The sequence below is a fragment of the Engraulis encrasicolus genome, chromosome 4, assembly GCF_034702125.1.
Source record: "Engraulis encrasicolus isolate BLACKSEA-1 chromosome 4, IST_EnEncr_1.0, whole genome shotgun sequence".
Taxonomy (NCBI): domain Eukaryota; kingdom Metazoa; phylum Chordata; class Actinopteri; order Clupeiformes; family Engraulidae; genus Engraulis; species Engraulis encrasicolus.
In genome coordinates, this window is record NC_085860.1 from 28,670,215 (window position 1) to 28,692,895 (window position 22,681).

Genomic DNA, 22,681 nt, shown 5'->3' on the forward strand with positions numbered 1-22,681 from the left:
GTTACGCATCACTCAGGCATCGTTCCCTCTCAGCCAATGGATCGCATTCACGTTTGTTTAAAAATCAGTCACTCATTCTGATCTCTGCTTTCCAGTTAAGCCGACTTTGAAGTGGCTGGCCGGCGTTTTCGTTATCAAACATTCTGTTTATTTTCTACCTGGTTATCCTCACCTTACCGCTGCTGGGATGGAATTTCCAACCGCTCAAACGCGTGGCACGCAATCGGTGCTTTCTTATAGCCTAATATTTTCCTCGCAAGGCTTCAATCAATTTGCTTGGCACGCCGCTCCCTGATTTCCCGACGCTCGTGGATTTGCTTTTGAACTAGCCTGCCTGTGGATGGATTTCCCCGAACTGGTGTAATTCGTGAGTAACCTGGCGGCTTTCCCTTCACTTATCCTGCGGACCAAAGGAACGTTTATCTCAGCGAATGACTATTTTTGCGGGGGAGTTGTCCAGGCAAGTCGCCTCTCATGCCTCATACTCGGCTTGTTGCAATGTCTCGGATATCAGTCTCGTCTGGCGCTGGTTGACTGATGGCCTACGTTTCGTTTGCTGTCATTTGGGATAATTCCATGAACTGATTGGAGTGACTTTTGGATCATTCGCTGGGGAAGGGCGGAATCGAAGTAACTGGGCCCGCGGTGCTCTCGTTGCTCCTCGCTCACTTAGCCCGGCATATCTGCTCAGCACATTGGTTTTTACGGAGGCGTTATGGGTACTGCGAGTCACCATTTACTTGGTCGTCGTCGGCCTCTCTGCTGCGGATGGACTGGTGATTCGCTTGCCAACATTATAGAGCATTTCATGAACCGATTGGTGTGGCTTTTTTGGAACGTCACTGGGGTAGGCCTTCAGATTTAAATCGGTTATATCTCGAAGCGCCTCACCCGCACGCATAACCCGACGTGTGTGTGTTTCGTGCTGCCTGTCACGACACCGGACGGAGGACATTGCAGAGCCATGTACTCGTAATCGTCAAACGTATCGTTAAAAACGTACTTCCTATGTTCCGGAGCGATGTTGCAAGGACCTCAGCCTACGGGCCGTAGCACCGCCTACAGTTTTTCATTCATGTGGATTCCGGTCGTGCGTTCATCAGTTTGCACCCGCCTATTTTCAATGTTCCGCTCAGTAGCCTATGCCCACAACACAAGCTATTTTACGTTTTCGTTTGCATGGACTGGCCCATGTGGCGCAGGAGTGGCGGTCTCGTTGACTTTTTAGAGTTATGGCTTCGGTTCGTAGGCCTAGACTGCTGGCTCGCACATTAAGCTATGCGCGCTTGCCAATCATCACCTCATGTCATCGCACTGCCTGCAGTTTGTATTGATAGAAGTGTACCTTGCTTCCTCACTCCCGCTTCAAGCCATTCAGGGCTGGATTTAGTTAAAGGGACACTGTGATTTTAGTTGTTTATTTCCAGAATTCATGCTGCAACTTCACTAATGTTACTTTTTTCATGAATACTTGCCCCCACCATCAAATTCTAAGTATTTCTTATGACTGGAAAATTGCACTTTTCTTACATGAAAGGGGGGATCTTCTCCATGGTCCGCCATTTTTGAATTTCCCAAAATAGCATTTTTTTTTTAGCTCAAAAAAAAAAAAAACTTTACTTGGACCGTACTAGAAAATATTGTTTATTACATGGTAAACTTTCATGTAAGACCAAATTTGGCAATAGGCAGCTCAGTTTCAATGAGCAGCAAAGTTGCAGTACCTTTTTTGACCATTTCCTGCACAGTGTACCTTTTAAAGATCACGCGGGGCTTTCGGCCTGCGCCCGGTCGCCGAGCATCAAGGGATATAGTAGCCCGTCTCAATGCCTTGTCTATTTCGAGTTATTTTGATCACAATGGGCTACATGTTCACCGTCCAAATATAAGTAAATAAATGAGTGATATCCGTGGAAATGTAAATCGATGATGACAGTTAATAATCATAATTAAATTATACATGAAACTCGGCCCATGGAGTCCTGTCAGGGTTCTGATCACACCCCATTGATAGCCGTCCATGGGCTAACCCTCTCACTCTGTACACCACTCGTGCCCTTAGGCTTCATTGGAATCGTCAGGTCGCTCGGACTGTGTGTCGGATTGTGTTTGTTTTCTCATATCTGGTGATGGTGGTCTCTGCTGCTTTCCCGCACACTTTCACATACACGTGCATCTGCTGCTCCACGTAGGGCATACGCTACGTAATGCACTGGGCATCGGCCCCAACGTCGGACTGGGCTCTGGCCCCGACGATGGACTGGGCTCTGGCCCCGACGATGGACTGGGCTCTGGCCCCGACGAAGGACTGGGCTCTGGCCCCGACGAAGGACTGGGCTCTGGCCCCGACGAAGGACTGGGCTCTGGCCCCGACGACGGACTGGGCATCGGCCCCGACGTCACCCTGGGCCGGCGACTCCGCATCACCCTGGGCCGGCGACTCCGCATCACCCTGGGCCGGCGACTCCGCATCACCCTGGGCCGGCGACTCCGCATCACCCTGGGCCGGCGACTCCGCATCACCCTGGGCCGGCGACTCCGCATCACCCTGGGCCGGGGACTCCGCATCACCCTGGGCCGGGGACTCCGCATCACCCTGGGCCGGGGACTCCGCATCACCCTGGGCCGGGGACTCCGCATCACCCTGGGCCGGGGACTCAACATCACCCTGGGCCGGCGCCTCAGGGCTCGTGCTTTAACGGCGCACCTCAGCATTGCCCTGGGCTGTCTCACCTCAACACCACGGCTCAACACCACGGCTCAAAATCACAACTCGGCATCACAATGGGCCATCGCCTCAGCATCGCACTGGGCTGTCGCCCCAACTTTAGCGCCAGTCACCTGGTTGTATCGGTATCCTCATCCATCCTGCATGACAAACTTATCACAGCTACCCACTGGTAGCGAGTAGGAGTTTATGTCTATTTTGATATGCCATTTTTGTTCCGGTGCCGTTATTCAGTGATGTTTCAGCTTTCTGCTCTGTCCCTCTCAGGTCTCGATAACCGGCTCTCCAACTCTCCTCTGTCGTAAGCTCGCACTTTCTGCATTCTCCTGATTAAGGTGCCCCCCTTTTTTATTGCTAGTCTAATCATGCAGTTACCGCAAGTTGTCTCTCTCAACCAACCAGGGCATCCGCCCCACTGCCTGTGTCAATGCCTGCTTTGCACAAGCATTCACCGCGCCACACCGCGTAGGTGTTTATCATAATTGACATGGGGTTATTATTTCCTTGGTCGAGATGTTTTCTTGGTGTTTTATTCATTGTTTGTTTCAGCTACAAGCTCTGCTATCTCCCTCTCTTAGGTCGTGATTACCAGTTGTCTGCCGATTCTCCTCTGTTTTAACCTGACCTTCCTGCTTATCCTGGCCGAGGTGCTTGTCTTTAATGTTAGCTACTCATGCTTTGTCTCAAGCTGTCTCTCTCATCACTCTGGGCAGACGCCCGCATAGTGCGGGCTTTCAAGGCAATGGGCTGCCGGTTGTCCGACGCATGTGCGTGTTGCATTCGGCTCATTCCTCGCTTTGTCATCTTGCTCAGTGTGCTGTTTCTGTTCTGTTAACTCTGTTTCCTTCTTCTCATTCCTCGCCCAAGAGGTATACAGCACGCTTGTTCAGAATCGGCGTGGCCACCACGGGCACTAAGTCTGCATTTGCCTCACTCCTCATCACGTAATTGAAGCATGCTATATCTGGTCTGTATCTTTATGTTTTCTATTCTCATTTCTGGTGACGGTGGTATTTTGCTGCGTCGGCGGCATTCACTCTATCTCTTGGGGGGCTATCGCTCCGGTCACCCGGTCATGTCTGTATTCTATCCTTCTCTCATCTATCAGATTGATTTTATAGTGGTCCATAAGCCTATATCTCCATATTTTGTAACATCGAACCAGCCTGGCTAGTTGCAGTGGTTGTTTATCCGTGATGTCAACTATCATACCATATTACATTATATTATAGCCTACGTTCATTCATTCATCCATTCATTCATTTACTCATTCATCACCATGTTCTACTCTCTCCCTTAGGTCACGATTCCGGCTCCCTACCTACTGTCATAATCTAAGTTTTCAGCGCTCTCCTGACCAAGGTGCATCTATCAATCAAATCATAACGCTCTACTGCCTCTCTGCTCTCAGAGCATCTGCGCCATCGCCCGTTAACATAGCATCATCATCATCATCATCATCATAGTCATCATCACAGGGCTCCAGCCTCTGCCGGGCCGCCGCCCATAGCTTAAGCCTCCACTTCTCCTGACCAAGGTCACGGTTCTGGCTCTCCACCTACTCCCGTCACAATCTAAGTTCACAGCGCTCTCCTGCCCAAGGTGCATCTCTCAAGCATAACCTACCGCCGTGCTGTCTCTGTTCTCAGCGCATCCGCGCCGTGTCTTCTTGCATAGCCAAAGATACCGACATTATCATCATCACCATCATCACAGGCTTCATGCCTCGGCTAGACTGCCGCCCATAGCTTAAGCCTTAGAACATCCCTATCATTTATAATCTCATCTAATCTATCATCATTCGTCTTCCAACATCTCACCTATCACCTATCACCTATCATCACCTTCATCACCATTATCATTGTCATCATTGTCATCATTGTCATCATTATCATCATCATCATCACCTATCGTCCTTCATCTTCCGTCTATCAATCAATCATCTAACTAACTTTTCATGTCTTTCAGATGGTGTCTCCTTGTAAGCTGTAGGTGAGTTCACTTCTAATCTCTATTTTTGGGGCAGGCTACGCCCGCCTCCATCTCCGCTGGAGGATATGCCGTCCTACCCTGGAGTTCAACGCGAAGACGGGAACCTTCGCCAAACAGATTCATGCATTTTATATCAAGTGTAAATTGTTCGCCAAACGGATTCATGCATTTTTGTATCATGTCTATTGTTCAATAAATGTTAATAACGTTCATTTGCCTCTCGAGTCTTCATGGTAGAAATGGGAGCTTGCGTAAATTCTACCAGGGAGACTCGAATTTCTCGGCTGTCAAACTTACTAGGCTAACCATCCAATCTCCCTTTTGACAGATCATACATGCGTCATCATTGCCCAGGATCGTCAACCAATCACAACGCGAGATTGGGGATTTCCCCGTTACGCATCACTCAGGCATCGTTCCCTCTCAGCCAATGGATCGCATTCACGTTTGTTTAAAAATCAGTCACTCATTCTGATCTCTGCTTTCCAGTTAAGCCGACTTTGAAGCCACCACCACCCCTCCGTCCACCGTCACCAGTGGTTCCCGTCTGTTAGGGGGCAGGCTACGCCCGCCTCCATCTCCGCTGGAGGATATGCCGTCCTACCCTGGAGTTCAACGCGAAGACGGGAACCTTCGCCAAACAGATTCATGCATTTTATATCAAGTGTAAATTGTTCGCCAAACGGATTCATGCATTTTTGTATCATGTCTATTGTTCAATAAATGTTAATAACGTTCATTTGCCTCTCAAGTCTTCATGGTAGAAATGAAGGTTCTCATTCAGTCCAGAATATTCCGGTCAGTATTTTTCCTTTTTTCAACTTTTGCATTTTCCCATCCAAAGAGTACCTTTTTGAGTCCAAGAAGCGCTCTTACAACAAACATTCTGTAATACATACTTATTTTGTTAAATGTTACAACATCTAACAAAGTAAGTGTATACTGTAGGAGCATGTTTGTCATCCTGGCTCTGCCCACACACATCTTCTATCATCTCTGTTGCCATGCCAACTCCACTGATGTGTCTGAAGCCAGGGGGGGCTAGGGCACAGATGTTGTTTGTTTGTGTTGTGGTATTACATCAACTACGGTAGGTTTTAAAAAAATAATAATTAAAAAAGAATTAACTTGTATCTGATGTGTCATGGGGGTAACTTTAAAGACTGGTTTCCTGGGGGTCAACATTTTACTACAGCACATCACTACAAATATGCTGCACAGCAAAGACAAGGTGGCTCCCTCTCTCTCTCTCACACACACACACACACACATTCAGGCTTGCTTTCTCTGTGTTCTGTGCCCTCCCACTGATGCTCACTCACACCTATCATCAGGTAAGAAATATAGAACCATCACAGCATCCACATCCAGATTTAGGAACAGCACATACCCCCTGACTATCAGACATCTTAACCTGCCATAATTTTCCCTCTCTGTAACGGAGGCTAACTAGCAGAGTTGGCGGCGTGGAACGTTGGTAAAACCTCCCTCCGATAGCCTCATACAGTCTCGTGCCGTTGGGCCGAGAGACTAGTCTCTTGGCCCAGCGGTATCGTGCTGTGTCTCCAATTGCCAGACCGTTGTAGTTGACGACATCGCACGTTCGATCCCCGAGAGGGGGGAAAAAGGTGCAAGATGAGCTCTGTCACAGTGGTGCCGTGACCCGGATTGGGAGTGAGGTTTAAGGGGGAGAGTGTAACAGAGGCTAACTAGCAGAGTTGGCGGCGTGGAACGTTGGTAAAACCTCCCTCCGATAGCCTCATACAGTCTCGTGCCGTTGGGCCGAGAGACTAGTCGTATTGTGGTATCGTATTGTGTCTCTCATTGCCGGACCGTTGTAGTTGACGAGGTCGCACGTTCGATCCCCGAGGGGGGTGAACAGGTGCAAGATGACCTCCGTCATATCTCTCTATGCACTTTACCTTTAATGCAATTTATTACTTCACTTTAACTGCTGTCTGATGTCTGCTGCTGGCACCCTCTCTGTTTACGGTTTGGGTCTACCCATAGTTATATTTATTGTATTGTTCTTTGCAGCTGTGTGTCTTGTCCCTTGTTTGTACTTGATTTGATTTGATGTTGGGGGATATGCCACAAAAAAACCCTATCAATTTTGTTGCCGTGGCAAATAAGCTCTTGAACTTGAACTTGAACTTGTCTTCCGTCTCTCACCTGCACACTGACCACGATGACCAGGGAGGTCGCCGTGGTGACAGCGAAGGCCTGCTGGTCGGATATGTGCGCGCCGTCGTCGCGGACGGCGGAGAGATTGAGGCCGTACGGCACGAAGAAGAGGACAAACGAGGTGAAGACGCCGTGCAGCGTGCAGGTGAAGAACTTGCGCTTGTTGAAGAGCAGGTTGAGCTGGCCGGGCCGGTACAGACTGGGGTAGCGCAGGCTGAACTGGTCATTCACATCCTGGATGGGGACACACGGAGGGGAGAGTGTCTATGTTCCCACAGCCCATTGGTCCGCCCATTGGTCCCACATCATTAAGACTTTTAACATTACTATTTAGGCCCATTGGTCCCACAGCCCATTAAGCACCATTACATTACTAGCATTAGCTAACCATTAGGATCTGTTCTGTTACAATCCCTATACATGGGTTCTCCATTTGTAAACAATCCCTGGCTGCGCACTGTTCAACCTCTGATTGCTGGAAACCGCTGTAGGTTAAAAAAAAATTTGCTCACACTGGCTGCCAGTATCTTGCCCCTCCTCACAACACGATGTTTATAAACAAAAAAAACCTATGTATTTCCACTAGTCACATCATGAGCAAGGCACAGCTGGGTGTTAGTAACCTTAGGCCATAATTATTAGCATCATACACATCCTGGCTTGGGGAACAGCCAGGTTCATAGCACAGCATAGAGTAAGTTAATTGATCCCCGGGGGGAAATTAAGGTGTCCAGTAGCTTACATACACATAATGCCCACATGGACATTTCAGGACACATATGGAAGGGGAATGACTTTATGACTTTTAGCATCAGTGTCAGAGCATGATTGATCGAGTAACAATCCGTGTTCAAAGGGCCCTGGTCCCCACTGCTTGCAAGACTTCAAACACTGGCCGTGAATTGTGTTGGTCAAGGTGATGGTGAAAGGTGAAAAGCATCAGCCACCTTGTGAAGTAGCGGTAAGCAGTTCTGTTCAAGTGTATGAGTGTTACCTGGTCAAACAGGCCCATGGCCAACACAGGTAGAGATGTGTAGACGATGTTGAAGAGGGTGATGAACCATTGGTCATACACAGTCTGGAGGACAGACACAAACAGGAATACTGACACACTGTTAAAAGTAATGAAAGAAATGAAAGATGAAAGCAAGTGAAAAGTACAGGCTGGGGTAGCGCAGGCTGAACTTGTCATTCAATCTTAGACTATCTCAACATATGATTAGAATAGAATATAGAATATCTTTTTTATTTGTCATTGTAACAAGCAAAATGAAATTGAGCATTCCTTCCTCCTTCCTCTATGCAACAATGCAGCCTGGGAATCACACACAGTATGTTAGTATCAGAGATATTCTACAGAGATATGCCAACATAATAGGTTTCTATGGGCACCTAACGCGACCAGGTTCCGGTCTGCCTAAAGGGGCGTGTCATAATGCTCCTACAATGAATAGAACAGTCCTTAGGTCTGCCTAGGTCTGCCTAAAGGGGGCCATAATAGAACCAGGAAACAATGGGCCAATGGAACCTCTCTCTCTCTACTCTCTCTGTTAGTATGCTCTCCACTGAGCAGCGCTAGAAGGACACAAGCTGCTTCTGACAGATGTTGTTTTTCCTCAGGAGCAAGTTGTTGGCTCTGCAACACCCTACAAAACGCTCCACCTCATCTCTGTAGGCAGACTCATCCCCCCCTTGAAATAAATCACACTACTGTGGTGTCATCAGCAAATTTCACTATGGTGTTCCTCAGGTAGGCAGGGAAGCAGTCATGGGTGTGGATTGTGTACAGAGTAATATCATAGATGTACATAGACATATTTTAGACGTACATAGATATAGTTACACAGGCTTTCTGGAATAGAATTGTGTTGTAATTTGTGACATATTATGAGGCATAAATTCACAGGCAATCAATGTAGTCATGAACGACACAGACGTGTTGGTGCTGTAGACGTAGAACTAGAAGCAGAAGTAGAAGTGGAACTTATTTATTGTCACACCAACCACTCAGTTGCCTGGTTAACACCAGACCTAATCACAAGTGAGATGTCTTTCAGATCGAAACGATTGTGTAGAACTAAGGGCAGTATGGGAGTTCCCAGGCTAACCACTCAGAGGGCGAACTAGTGAAATAAAAGATCAAGACTGGTAATACATATGGCCCTGCCGTGGCTCAGACGGTTCAGCACTGCTACACCGGGGACCCGGGTTCGATTCCAGCCCGAGGTCATTTCCTGACCCTCCCCCATCTCTCGCTCCCACTCACTTCCTGTCGCCATCTCATACTGTCCTATCAAATAAAGGCATAAAAGCCGCTAAAAAATGATATACAAATACAAAAGATGTTCACAGCCGTGGCTCCAACGGCTGGGCACTGGGCTGCTACGCGGGCGGCCCAGGTTCAATTCCTGATCCAGGTAATTTCCTGATCCTTCCGCGTTTCTCTCTCCCATCTCGTTTCCTGTCATCTCCCTCTGTGCTGTTCGAAAAATAATAAATCCCCCCCCCAAAAAAAAATAAAATAAAATAAAATAAAAAGATAAGTAATGAATAGGTGCAGTGCACTCACTTGCGCTGAGAAGCCACAGAGGAAGCCGAACCAGAAGTGGACGAGCGTGAAGGCAAAGTTCTTGTAGAAGAAGTAGCAGAGGAACTTGCACATGCGCAGGTAGGACCAGCGGCCGTGCACCAGCAGGAGGCGCTGCAGGTAGCGGAACTGGGCGAAGGAGTAGTCGCTCGCCAGGACGGCCTGCATGCCCTCCTGCCCGCTGATACCCACACCAATGTGGGCCGCTGGAGAGAGAGAGAGGGGGGGAGAGAGGGAGAGAGAGAGAGAGAGAGAGAGAGAGAGAGAGAGGGGGAGAGGGAGAGGGAGGAGAGAGAGAGATGTGAACAGGGTGAAGGAGTAGTCACTCGCCAGGATGACCTGCATTCCCTCCTGATGCCCACACCAATGTGGGCCGCTAAAGAAAGAAAGAGAGAGAGAGAGACAGAGAGAGAGAGAGAGAGAGAGAGAGAGAGAGAGAGAGAGAGAGAGAGAGAGAGAGAGAGATAGACATGTGATCTGGGCGAAGGAGTAGTCGCTCTCCCTCCTGCCCACTGACGCCCACGCCAATGTTGGCCGTTAGAGAGAGAGAGAGAGATGTGAATTGGGCGAAGGAATAGACGCTCGCCAGGACAGCCAATGTGGGCCGCTGGAGAGAGAGAGAGAGAGAGAGAGAGAGAGAGAGAGATGTGAACTGGGCGAAGGAGTAGTCGCTCGCCAGGACGGCCTGCATGCCCTCCTGCCCGCTGATGCCCACGCCAATGTGGGCCGCTGGGGTTAAGACAGACAGACAGACACACAGATGGACGGTGTGTCTGTTTGTGTGTGATGTGATATGACCATGACTAAGGTATGTGGGCGACCGAAGGCGAGAGTGAAGGCTCTCTTGTACCCATTGACACTCTGTGTGTGCGTGTGCGTGTGTGTGTGTGTGTGTGTGTGTGTGTGTGTGTGTGTGTGTGTGACGGCAATCACAGTACACTGCCCTACAATTTCAGAACGCAGTATTTCTCCTTACTGGTAAACTGAGAAAAAAGGCTTTAAAGTTTCCTTTCTGGCCGCGCAACTGTGTTGGAGTTAAAGTGGTGATGACACTTCCATATAATACTTTTTCATGGTGGGAATGTATGCACACAAGAAAAAAAGAAAAAAAAACATTCTCATGACTTTTTAGCTAAAAAATCAAGATACTGCGTTCTGTTGTGGTATTACTGTCTACACCTAAACCACGGTTTCAATGGAGAAGTGCAGTATCTCACGTGATATACTGCATTTTTGGCTTGTACGATGTAACCTCTTTAAAAAAGTGCAGTATAATCGGTTTTTATCGTTTTTTTTCTGAAACGGGACAAAGATGGACCAAATTGTTTTCACACAAGACAAAGAAGGTATTTTAAAGGGACACTGTGCAGGATTTTTAGTTCTTTATTTCCAGAATCAATGCTACCTATTCACTAATGTTACCTTTTCCATGAATACTTACCATCACTATCAAATTCAAAGTGTTCATTATGACTGGAAAAATTGCACTTTTCATACATGAAAAGGGGGATCTTCTCCATGTACACCACTTTGAATTTCCAGAATTAGCCATGTTTAGCTGCAAAATTGGTTGTACTTTGGCCATGCTACTACATATTAGTTTATCACTTGGTAAATATTCATGAAAAGATCAAAAATTTGGCAATAGACAGCCCAGTTTCAATGAGCAGCATAGTTGCCGTACCTTTTTTGACCATTTCCTGCACAGTGTCCCTTTAAAGCCAATTTCCGGTCTAAAGTCAATTTCGACCATTTTCAAGATACTGCGTTCTGAAATTGTAGGGCAATACTGTATGATAGTAGTGTGCTTTACTCTTGATCATGCTGACGTCGTTGGCTCCATCCCCGATGGCCAGGGTGACAGCTCCCTTGTGTGTGTGTGTGTGTGTGTGTGTGTGTGTGTGTGTGTGTGTGTGTGTGTGTGTGTGTGTGTGTGTGTGTGTGTGTGTGTGTGTGTGTGTGTGACGCCAATAGATACTCTATACAGTATGATAGTAGTGTGCTTTACTCTTTATCATGCTGACGTCGTTTGCTCCGTCCCCGATGGCCAGCGTGACGGCTCCCTTGTGCCTCTTGACCAGCTCCACCACCTGGGCCTTCTGCAGCGGCGTCACCCTGCAACAGATGACCGTCTTGCAGAGGCACGCCACCTCCAACAGCACCATCTCCAGGTCCACATCCAGAGCTTGGGCCTGCAGTACACAACACACACATTGGTATACATCATTGTTTCCCAACCAGGGGTACGTGTACCACTATGGGTACGTGAGCACACCTCAGGGGGTACGTGGAGAAATGTAAAAATAATTAATACATGGGGTGTAGCCACTTTGGGATAGCAGAATAGATATAGAGCATGCATGAGGGTGGTACTCTTCATATGACAACATGGCTTAGGGGGTACACAGGACAAAAAAGGTTGGGAAACACTGGTATACATGACATGACATTATGCTTAGCTGACACTTTTTTATCAGTTACTGCAACCGTTTGATCTTAAGATCACTTCCCTCACCATCAGGCCACGGCTGCCTCCGTGGTAAATGGACTGCATTTCTATAGCACCTTCAGAGATTCTAGGACTATTATGCTCTCTGGTGCCTTTCCACTACTTCGAGCGCTCAAAGTGCTTTACATTGTATGCCTCACATTCAGTACACAACACACTCCAGTGTTCCATTTTTACACAAAGATGGCAGCTCATGGAGCCTTTTACACAAAGATCACCATAGACAGGAAGTGAGCGTTGAACACAGAATGTGCGTATTAATATGCGACCTTGCCTCCTCCACTTGCTTCTCGTCATGATGACATCACTGACAACAGCATTATATTTCAATATCTTGTAAAAGCTCAATTGTAGAGTCTTTTTCTCATTTGCAATTGGGATGGTGAATGAAAAACAGTCCCTCAAAAGTTGTTGTGGCTAGGCTGACAGCTGGGAAACTTTATCGTTTTCTCCACGGAGGAGGGGCCAGGAGGCGGGACGAGGAGACAAGCGCAAGTGGAGGAGGCAAGGTCGCATATTAAGACGCACTCAGAATGTGCAATAAAGGTAGTATAGGTGTAATTCATTTGAATTTTTTTTTTACGTCATCTTTACTTGTTGTGTTGCAGTTCTGTGTTCATCTCTATTGAAAAGTGCCTAGAATTATTTTATTCTACATGATTCATGACAGTAACTGACTAGCCAGGCCGTGTCCGTCTAGTGACGCAACGCCTTCAGCGTTGCTTCTAGTCAGGCCAAGAGCAATACAATATCGTTTCCTTGCTCCCGAAAAATGGGGACCTCCTCCCACTTTGTTGGGAAGCATACAACCATAAGCAAACCAAGGGAGGCAGGTCGACCATGCTGTTTGGGAAATGTCAATTGTTATGCTCTTGATCAGACCAAGTCACGAAGAGATTTGAAAGTCGTTGATAATCAGGCTAGCAACCGACTGTCTGAACCCCGGTTGTCACAACTCTGGTTTCCATAGCTCTGGGGAGGGCCTGGTGAGGTCATAAACAGAACAGCCAATTCCAGTTAAGGAGATACTTGAACTCCATTTGAACTCTATTTAATGGAGGAGATATGGGAAGTGCTTGAATTCCTCACTGTAGTAATAATGGATATTTGTGCTGGCAGTTTTTTTAGAGGAAGTGCTCTCATGGTGATAATGAATAAAGCCTTTTGGGTGTGTGAAGCCTGGTTATACCAGAGATAGTAAGATTCTTCTTCTCCATTCTCTTCCGTACACCATCCAAGTAATATAAAAGCAGGGCTCTAAATTAACACCAGTCAACCGACCAAATGCTGGTGAAATTTTAGTTTGACTGGTCCAACTTACTAGCCATTTTGACCTGTTAGTGAGTCTGTGTTTGGCTAACTACAAGCCATTTTGGCTGGAGATGAAAGAAGTTGATTTAGCGTCCTGTATAAAAGTATAGTAATTAAAAGTGACTCTTGAATTTTTATTTTCTGGTGCTTTGTTGGCAAACCCTGACAGCCAAAAGTTTCAGCCTAGGCGTCTCACTCCACCACCATAAAATTCACATCCTTTATTACTCTGTGTTTGCACTGGCAAGTAGCCTACATACAGCAGTGCTATTCTGTGTGGGTTGAGCAACAGGGGTCACTGCACTGCACTCACCAAGCTGTGTCCGTTGATGACTAACGCATATTCCGCAATAATGGTTTCCTCGAACACAGAGTCGCTGCCAGAAGAGGTGGACTTCCCGGCGGTGCTCAGCTTGGCAGAGCTGGGCCCTAGGATTCGCTCACGGGCACCCCTGACGGGGAAGAGAGAGGCTCATGTCAATAGTGTCACGCGCACACACACACACACACACACACACACACACACACACACACACACACACACACACACACACACCCAAACACACACATTCCTGATAACACTATCTGTTGATGACACATATCTGATAATAACACCATCTGTATTGTACATACAACACACACACTTAAATGAACGTTACACACTGTACACTATCCATGGATGGATGGATGGAGTTAGATACTGGACAATGGTTTGTCAGACACACACATCGCACACACACACACACACACACACACACACACACACACACACACACACACACACACACACACACACACACACACACACACACACACACACACACACACACACACACACACACACACACACACACACACACAAACCCAGTGGCAGAGGCAGCCTACACTGTAACTAATGAGCAGGAGTCATGTCAATAGTGACACACACACACACACACACACACACACACACACACACACACACACACACACACACACACAGACACACACACACGCACGCACACACACACACACACACACACACACACACACACACACACACACACACACACACACACACACACACACACACACACACTCATACTGGGGCGGAGGCAGAGGCAGAGGCAGAGGCAGACGCAGACGCAGAGGCATCCTGCACTGTAACTAATGAGCAGGGGTCTAAAGAAGATGTTAGTGCTGAAAGGTTGGTACGGCAACATGACTCCTGTGAGCCTCAGTGGACATGACAAGCTTTTACTTCTACAGTGCTGGCTAAATGTATTGGCACCCCATCAATTCTGTCAGATAATACTTCATTTATTCCAGAAAATGATTGCAATCACAAATGCTTTGTTATTAATATCTTCATTTGTTTGTCTTACAATGAAAAACACAAAAGAGAATGAAAAAAGTCAAATGAATGACATTTTACACAAAACTCCAAAAATGGGCCGGACAGAAGTATTGACACCCATAGTCTAATACTTGGTAGCACAAACTTTAGACAAAATAACTGTGAACAACCACTTCTGGTAACAATCAATGAGTTTCCTACAACGCTCTGCTGGAATTTTAGACCATCCTTGAGGTGATTTGAAGGGTGCGTTCTCCACATTGCCATTTTGAGATCTCTCCATAGGTTTTCTATGGGATTCAGGGGTGGACTCCTATATTATGCTGTAAAATTTGTTGATAGTCTACAGACTTCATAATTCCATGACCGTGGTCAAGTAGTCCAGTGCCAGAGGCAGCAAAGCAACTTCAAAACATCAGGGAAACTCTGCCATATTTGACTTTGTGGACAGTGTTCTTTTCATTGAAGGCCTCATTTTTTCCTGCTTACTCAAATGAATGGAGGAAAAATAAATCTCGGGGTGGGCTTTTCGGCCAAAACCGCATGCGTATCGGCCGATGCCGATACACTTAATAAACGCAAATATCGGCCGGCCGATATATCGGTCGACCCTTACTACACATGGCTGCAGCCTAGGGGCCCCCACCTGCCACGGGGCCCCTGATTGACCAAAAGGAAAAAATGTAAGAATTTTGACAAAGTGTAATATTGAAAAGTACAACTGACATGTTATCCTTAATTCCTAGCTTGTAATTATGACACTATGTAAATGTGTCGTGAAATCTGCCTTCTGCACAGCAAATTTGTCAGAGTTAGATTCCCAGTGTTCCCAGAGTTGTTAAGCTAAGAGAGCTAGAGAGTTAATGTTTAACTCCCTAGAGAGTTATGAAAACCATGCCTCCCCAATTTCAAATGATTTGGCAACATGAGCAGCCATTTCGTTTTAGTCCCCTGTAAGTGAACCAAACTCAATCCTCTGTAAGTAAACCCAATTGTGAACCAACAGACAAAGAACTCTGTTCTGTTTTTTCTTCACATTGTGACATCGCAATCATTTTTTCTCTAATCGGACTTAGAGGCTTTGCCATCAGACTTTTTTTTGAGAGACAAATTGACGCAGTAAATGTCTTCATAATTCAGAATATCCTTTTTTACATTGGCTTGGCTCCAGGTGCCTCCACTATATAGATTCCCAATTGTATTCAGCAGTGAAATTGGCAAATGAATAAACTGTACAACAGTTAAGGGCTACAAATGGCAACCGTTTGCACAGTTTGCTGTAATTCACTTTAACTTATTTATTTCTCCAGTAACAGCCTATGAACAGTTTAGCCTCATTTAATGTGTAAAATATACCTATAGGCTAGCATAATTTGAAAAAGTCTACCTGGGACAGTAATCCCTTGATTCAGTCTTTTAGAAGAAGCCCAGTCTATTTGAAACTGTCATTCTACCTCATCCAAATCAAAAGGTGACCTCACCTGAGTACTAAGGGCTGTCATGCAATTATTCAATTACTGCCTGCACCTGCCAAATGCTTCTTCACGCTGGTCACATGGTTCACATGAACATGTATTTAAACCGGGACTGTTGCATTGTACTGCTCACTGGTTGCTAGATAGCTAGCTGTTAGGCTGGCTGGCTGGCCTGGCCTGGCTGGCCCGGCTATCCCGGCTATCCCGGCTAGCAGGTCATTTTGTAAGGGTGGCTGCATGGCTTGCTGACTTGTTTGTTAGCTTGCTTGACAGCTAGCTGTGGCCTACATTTTCCTTAAGGTTATTTTCAGACCATTTTTTTTAAATAATATATGAGGAATGCGTTTGCATATCCTTCATTGATGATACTAGACTGGTCCACCTGCCAGCACTAGACAATCTAATTAGTTTGATGTTTATTGGTCTCCAATGAGTATGATCAGTCCAAAAACTCACCTGAGTATAATCAGTTCAAAGTTGTCTGATTGCAAATGGACTCGTCTGAGTATAATCAGTCCAGTCAGTTGTCTGATTGTAACTCTATACTTAGACTCACCTGAGTATAATCAGTTCAATCAGTTGTCTGATTGTAACTCTATGTAGCCTGTGCATTAGTACAACCCTGCTCACACCACCACTGAAGCCATCATTACATCACGAGGGCAGTGAGGGCCAGCAGACAGCAGTGAAGACATTCATAGGACGATTCATTGCTGCCTAGCACATGATGCTTACAGTAGTTCTGGCCAGGCAGCTGGTCAGATAGTATATACCGTACACATTATCACAACTACTGGTCTCCCTTGATGGAATGCACAATTTGGGAACTGCACTGTATGCTAGATGTGTGGCTCCTGGTGGAGTTATTCTTCCATTTGTTATCAGTATAGGGGTTCTAGTCTTTGTGATCCATGACCTTGTTTATTCAGTTGTAATGTTTTGCTTCACCTGTCACTAGTTATTGCTGTGTGTTTGGATATAGTATTTGGTGCTGTGGCTTCCCGTGTGTTTAAGACTAAATAAAAATGCCTTCAGTAGAGGTGTTCATTCATTCATTCATCCATTCATCCGTTCGTTCATTCATTCATTGGTTCATTCATTTGGTCATTCGTTCATTCATTTACAGAGGTGTCATCAGTCAAAGTAAAAGTAAAAAAAGAAACACAGTTTCCTTCCAACACAAATAGCTTATCTGAGTAACCAGTAGACCTGTGTACTTGTCTTACGATCAGCTAACTCTGCACTGGTTGGATCAAGTTTGTGGTGGGTCCTTGGTAGTTTTCAGTGTTTTTCAGTAACAGTCTATCTATCTCATTAGGTACAATGGAGTAAATGGTGTAACAGCTATGTAATACCATGTACTAGTCCTGTAATTACACCACAAAAGTACTTTTACTTTTGACACCTCTGTTCATTTATGTGACATCCAGTCCATGCTCGTCCCACCTGAGTTCATGTGCGACCTGTTGAGAGGTGAGTCCTGAGATGATAAACACCTCGTTCATGTCGTCCCTGAGCATGTTGCACGAGTAGCCGATGTTCATGGCCGTCTCTGCAACCATTAAGGGTAGAGTGTGTAATTTCTGTTATTTAACTTTATAAATGTATGCTGCCCATTCAAATTGTTCTTTTCATGAATATTTACTATGAGAAAAAAGTTATATTCACTGGTCTGACCAAAGTAGAGTGAGTTTTGCACCCCAAGATGTCTATGATTAGCAATTCAATTTGTGGCAGACGTGGAGAGGGTCATTGATGGTGGTTGTGAATATGCAGGAAAAAAAATGACGCCTGTGAATGAGCAGCATACATTCTGGAAATAAAATACTATAAATGACATTCTCTCCGCAACAAATAACAAAATGCTTATCGTAACCCACATTTGCGGTTAAGGGTTAGGGTTAGTCATTCAACAGACACAGAAACATAATGACAGGGAATAACTGTCACTCATATTTATGACTTCCAGCACAAGGTCAGAGATTATTGGTGTAATACAAGGTAATATAAAAAAAACCTTGGCACACCCTTAAGATGAGCTGACATTGCACAACTCGAACAAGACAATTCAACCCTGTCACGTTTGTGGATGTGTAGTAAAATGAGGCACACTGACACACGGCAGATGAAGTTAACTCATCGTGTACTTACTCAACATTCACAAACCCCGGGCAAGACCCAAACAATAGGACATGACGTACCCAGGCAATGCTACAAAGCCCACAGACTGTTTCCTCCTCTCTTTTGCTATTTGTGCACCATTTGAAACACTTGTATAATATTTGCCTTTTTTTCCACTTATTTTCATGTAGCTTCCGTACAGCACAATTATTTTAACCCCTCCTCCCCGCAATGCAGTTCACACTCCTGGTCCCTGTCTTCGTTGTCTTGAACGGCATTGAATGTGTGCATGCCTGAAATGTGCTTAGTACACAGATAAACGCGGCTTGACTCACCAAGCTTGTCTCCTGTCAGCACCCAGATCTTGATGTTGGCGAGGGACAGGCAGGCTATGGTCTCAGGGACACCCTGCTGCAGCTTGTCCTCCACCGCTGTTGCACCCAACAACTGAGAGCGAGGCAGGAATAAAACACTCAAACAGACATATATACAACAATCCAGTAATGTGGTCACATGTAGGCTACACATTACACTAATGTACACAAACACACATGACACCAGAGACGGTTGATGAGCCATGCTCTTTAAGACCTTTGGTAATAATCAAATGCAATACAAAATGTTTATACATTTTTTCATAGTGCACGTGTTATGTGGTTATGTGATTGCTCTTGGCCATGAGCAAATAAATGGCCAAGGACAAGATGTCTTGCCCTTCCTCCCCATTCTGCCACTGGGTTTCAAAACTCTTGCAAAGATTTTGGCCATAATTTTCGTGTTGTTGAGAAAACATGTAAATCCCACTCACATCAGATAGCGGATGTGCTTTACAGTAACAGACACGGCCCCTGTTATACTGTACTTTAAATTACTGTTAACCAGAATGACAAAGACCAAGTTGTAATGTGTTCCTAAAGTCCCTGTGATAGTGGTGCAGTACTATGGTAGTTCAGATTTTTCAGAGACTATTACAGTGTTATGTATTAAGTTCATTATGTCTAACTGTTTAACTTAAACACTTTGGGGTTTCTTTTGCCTTAAGACATGTAAAAGTTTTTATCTTTTACCTGACATGTTTCGACCCTCTGTGACCCTCTGATGAAGATGGAAGTACACCGTCGAAACATGTCAGGTAAAAGATAAAAACTTTTACATGTCTTAAGGCAAAAGAAACCCCAAAGTGAAAAAGTATTACAGTGTTCCACTGGTGGAGCGGCGTGCGTTAAGGGGCTACTTTTTCTCCAAGTGGACCCACCATCAGGTCCGTCTCCATCTCCTCGTACAGCTCGTTGAGCAGCTCGTCTCTGTTGTCCAGCTCTGTGGAGGCGTAGAGCAGCCTCTTCATCCATTCCCCAAACGCATCCTCATCCAGAACCTTGTAGGCCAGCGCCAGGGTGCGCAAGCCTTCCCCCGCAAACTCCTGTGCAGACACACACAGGTAACACACACACAGACATGTACATGCCAACACTCACTGACCAGATGTATTGACCAGCTATGTCTGTATTTTCATCAGGGGCCACTGCATAGGTGTGGTCTGAACATTGCTATGATGTTGAGGATTTTCTGATGAGTACAGTCAAATTAGGCTGAAGGAAGGTTACTGCCAGTCAGGGGCAACCTGGATTCAGTAGCTATGATCTAGTGCCACCAAATCATCGTCCAAATCATGCAATTAGGGCAATTGAACAGGTAAAATCAGGACGTTTGGAATATATTGAGACTGTAACAATATTGTATCGAAACGAGAAATTGCGATGCACAGAGTCATGGTACTGTATTGTGATGGAAGAAGGCAGTGTACTGATACGCCCTTTGAAAGTTCTGTTACCCTTCAGTCCAGAAAACAAGCACATGATGTGGTACTGCTTCCAAGCTTCAGATGATCATCATTATTATTTTTAAACTTTTAAAAATTATTATTAGCCTCTTGTAGCCTGTTCTACCTATAAACTATTTTATTTATAAGTGTATCTTGTAGCTGTATATGTTAGCAAATGTGAAAAAAAGCAAATTAATACATTTAAAAAGATACATTTAAATAAAAAATCGTGGAGGGTATCGAACCGTAGGTCAACTCATGAACTGAATCGTGAGTTGAGTGCATCGTTACAGCCCTAGAATATGTATAGTAGCACTGGACTGTAACTTCTGAATCCAGATTGTCCATCACTAATATGGCTTTCAGGCCGACCAGAACGGAGCCGGTGTCGGTGCTCGCACCAGTTACGTTCGGCACTAAAGTGTTTGTCTGCGAACCGCCAGTGTTCATACCGGGCTCTGATTTTTTTTTGCACGTGACTGTGTTACCCGGATGCACCTGCTGACGACCACGCTGTCGTCACGGTTCGCAGAGAAAAACCTAGTATTTTGCGGTTCGCATTGCAAACCAATTTTCTGGTTCGCAAATGCAAATATCTGTGACGTGAACACGACGGCTGGTTCGCGATTAGGTGCGGAAACGGGCTCCAGCACGGTTCTCAGTCGGTCTGAATGCGCTATAAATGAGCTGGGAGAGTATCGGGCCGGAATCGAACCCGGGTCGCTGGCATAGTGGCCCAGTACCGCCACGCTAGGGCCATATGATGTTCTAAAATATGAAAGCACATTAGAGGGCACTCACATCAAGGTGTTCGGAGGTAGTAGACATGAGCTCCTCATTGGACGGGTGCAGCCGCTCAAACACTATGGTGTCAGCACCTTTGGAATACAGCTTGATCACACCCTCTGGATTTCTCACTGTGACATGAAGGGAGAGAAACAGATTGAGACACAGTAACGAACAGCAGTAAAGATAGGAGGACAGACAGACAGACAGACAGACAGACATAGACACACAGACAGACAGGCACACAGACAGGTAGACAAACAGATATGCATAATGCACATTTCGGGAGATCCAATACCATTGATTAGAGCCTGAAGAGAAACAAGCTCGACATCAGCCAATTACTGTAAGACACTACACTGCAGCGCCAGCACAAACAATGAGCAGGAAGACATCGATACACAGCAACCTTCTGACACAGCATTATAAAGACCACCACACACACACACACACACAAATATTCAATAACTGAGTCATTGAAACTGGGTTTACTCTTGTGAAGTAACATAATAAGAGAAAGTAACTGTAGTATTTAACTCCAATGTACATAATTATGACGTAGTTATTCAAAGGTAATGGCCCTAGCCCTATGGCCCTAGCATGAGACAGGTGGTGTATACTAAACTGGAACATAAGTACGGGTAAGATAGAGCAACTTTTGCGAAGTCACCCTCTGGCCTTGCTTTGACCCGCCCACCCAGTCCCTAAGGCTGACGCGAGGCTTGCAGAGCTTTGGTTGTCACTGTCAGCCAAGCAACCCCTGGCGGCCACACACGTAAAGTTGTTGGCTGCTTGCATTGTTTCCCCATTCACCATCGTGCAATGGTGAACACGTGTGTGATCCAAGGGTAAAAGACAATGAGCAGCCATGGCCTAATGGTTAAAGGGGTATGCCACTATTTTGGGGCTTAATACAGTTAAAATCGTTGGCCAGGGTTTATAAAGGTGGTTAAGTGTCTTATTTTTCATGTAAGCCGCTTTAAGACAGTCAATGGATCCGTGTAGCATTGTAGCATGCTACACGGATCCATTGACTTTCACTAGCTTAGCGACACTTTACCACCTTTATAAACCCTGGACAACGATTTTAACTGTATTAAGCCCCAAAATAGTGGCATACCCCTTTAATAGGCTTTAGATCAGAGGGTTGCATGCTCGAATCTCACCCACTCATCCCACTCCCCACCATACTCCCTGGCTGATGTGCCCTTGAGCAAGCACTTCATCCCATAAAGCTCCAGGGACTGTAACCAATACTCTGTAAGTAACTGTAAATCGCTTTGGATAAAAGCATCAGCTAAGTGTAATGTAATGTAATAGGTAAGAAGACACTCATGTGAAACGAGGGGCAGTGGGAGACTTGTACTGACCAATGACACTCATCCTCTTGCGGACGTTGTTGAAGTCTAGGAAAGCCAGCAGCTGGTAGGTGACCGGCCGCCCCAGCTCGCACAGCGTGATGGTCTCGGGCGTTCTAGAGCGGAACACGAAGCCAAAGTTCCGCGCCGCGGTGACCAGAGCGCCCTCATCAGGTGACTGGGCCTGGTACAGAAGCTCTTCCTCTGAGCAAGAGAAAGAGTCACAACTGTTGGAGTCATGTCGTGTGTGCAGGGCTCTAAATCATGTAAGGTAATGAATAGCCAGGCCATGCCCTCCTAGTGTGACGCAACACCTTCAGCATTGCTTCTACTCAGGCCAAGAGCAATACAAATATCGTTGCTGAACATCGTGAGAAATCGGGAACTCCTCCCACTTTGTCGGGAAGCAAGCAATCATTAGCAAACTAAGGGAGGCGGGTCGAGCATGCTGTTTGGGAAATGTTCATTGTTA

At 45.9% G+C, this 22,681-nt stretch overlaps 1 protein-coding gene across 2 annotated transcripts in view; it reads right to left on the reverse strand.

Annotated features, from left to right (window-relative positions):
• atp8b4 (ATPase phospholipid transporting 8B4) overlaps nucleotides 1-22,681 on the reverse strand; it is a 49,671-nt gene that overhangs the window by 4,852 nt on the left and 22,138 nt on the right. For both annotated transcript variants that reach the window (XM_063197088.1, XM_063197087.1), the window contains exons 18-27: nucleotides 22,222-22,413; nucleotides 20,867-20,982; nucleotides 19,499-19,663; nucleotides 18,579-18,690; nucleotides 17,569-17,674; nucleotides 13,625-13,763; nucleotides 11,500-11,683; nucleotides 9,474-9,697; nucleotides 7,899-7,982; nucleotides 6,893-7,138 (exon numbers count right to left, since the gene is read on the reverse strand). In XM_063197088.1, coding sequence (XP_063053158.1) covers nucleotides 6,893-7,138; nucleotides 7,899-7,982; nucleotides 9,474-9,697; nucleotides 11,500-11,683; nucleotides 13,625-13,763; nucleotides 17,569-17,674; nucleotides 18,579-18,690; nucleotides 19,499-19,663; nucleotides 20,867-20,982; nucleotides 22,222-22,413 — 1,568 coding nt within the window. The remainder of the gene's footprint in view (nucleotides 1-6,892; nucleotides 7,139-7,898; nucleotides 7,983-9,473; nucleotides 9,698-11,499; nucleotides 11,684-13,624; nucleotides 13,764-17,568; nucleotides 17,675-18,578; nucleotides 18,691-19,498; nucleotides 19,664-20,866; nucleotides 20,983-22,221; nucleotides 22,414-22,681) is intronic.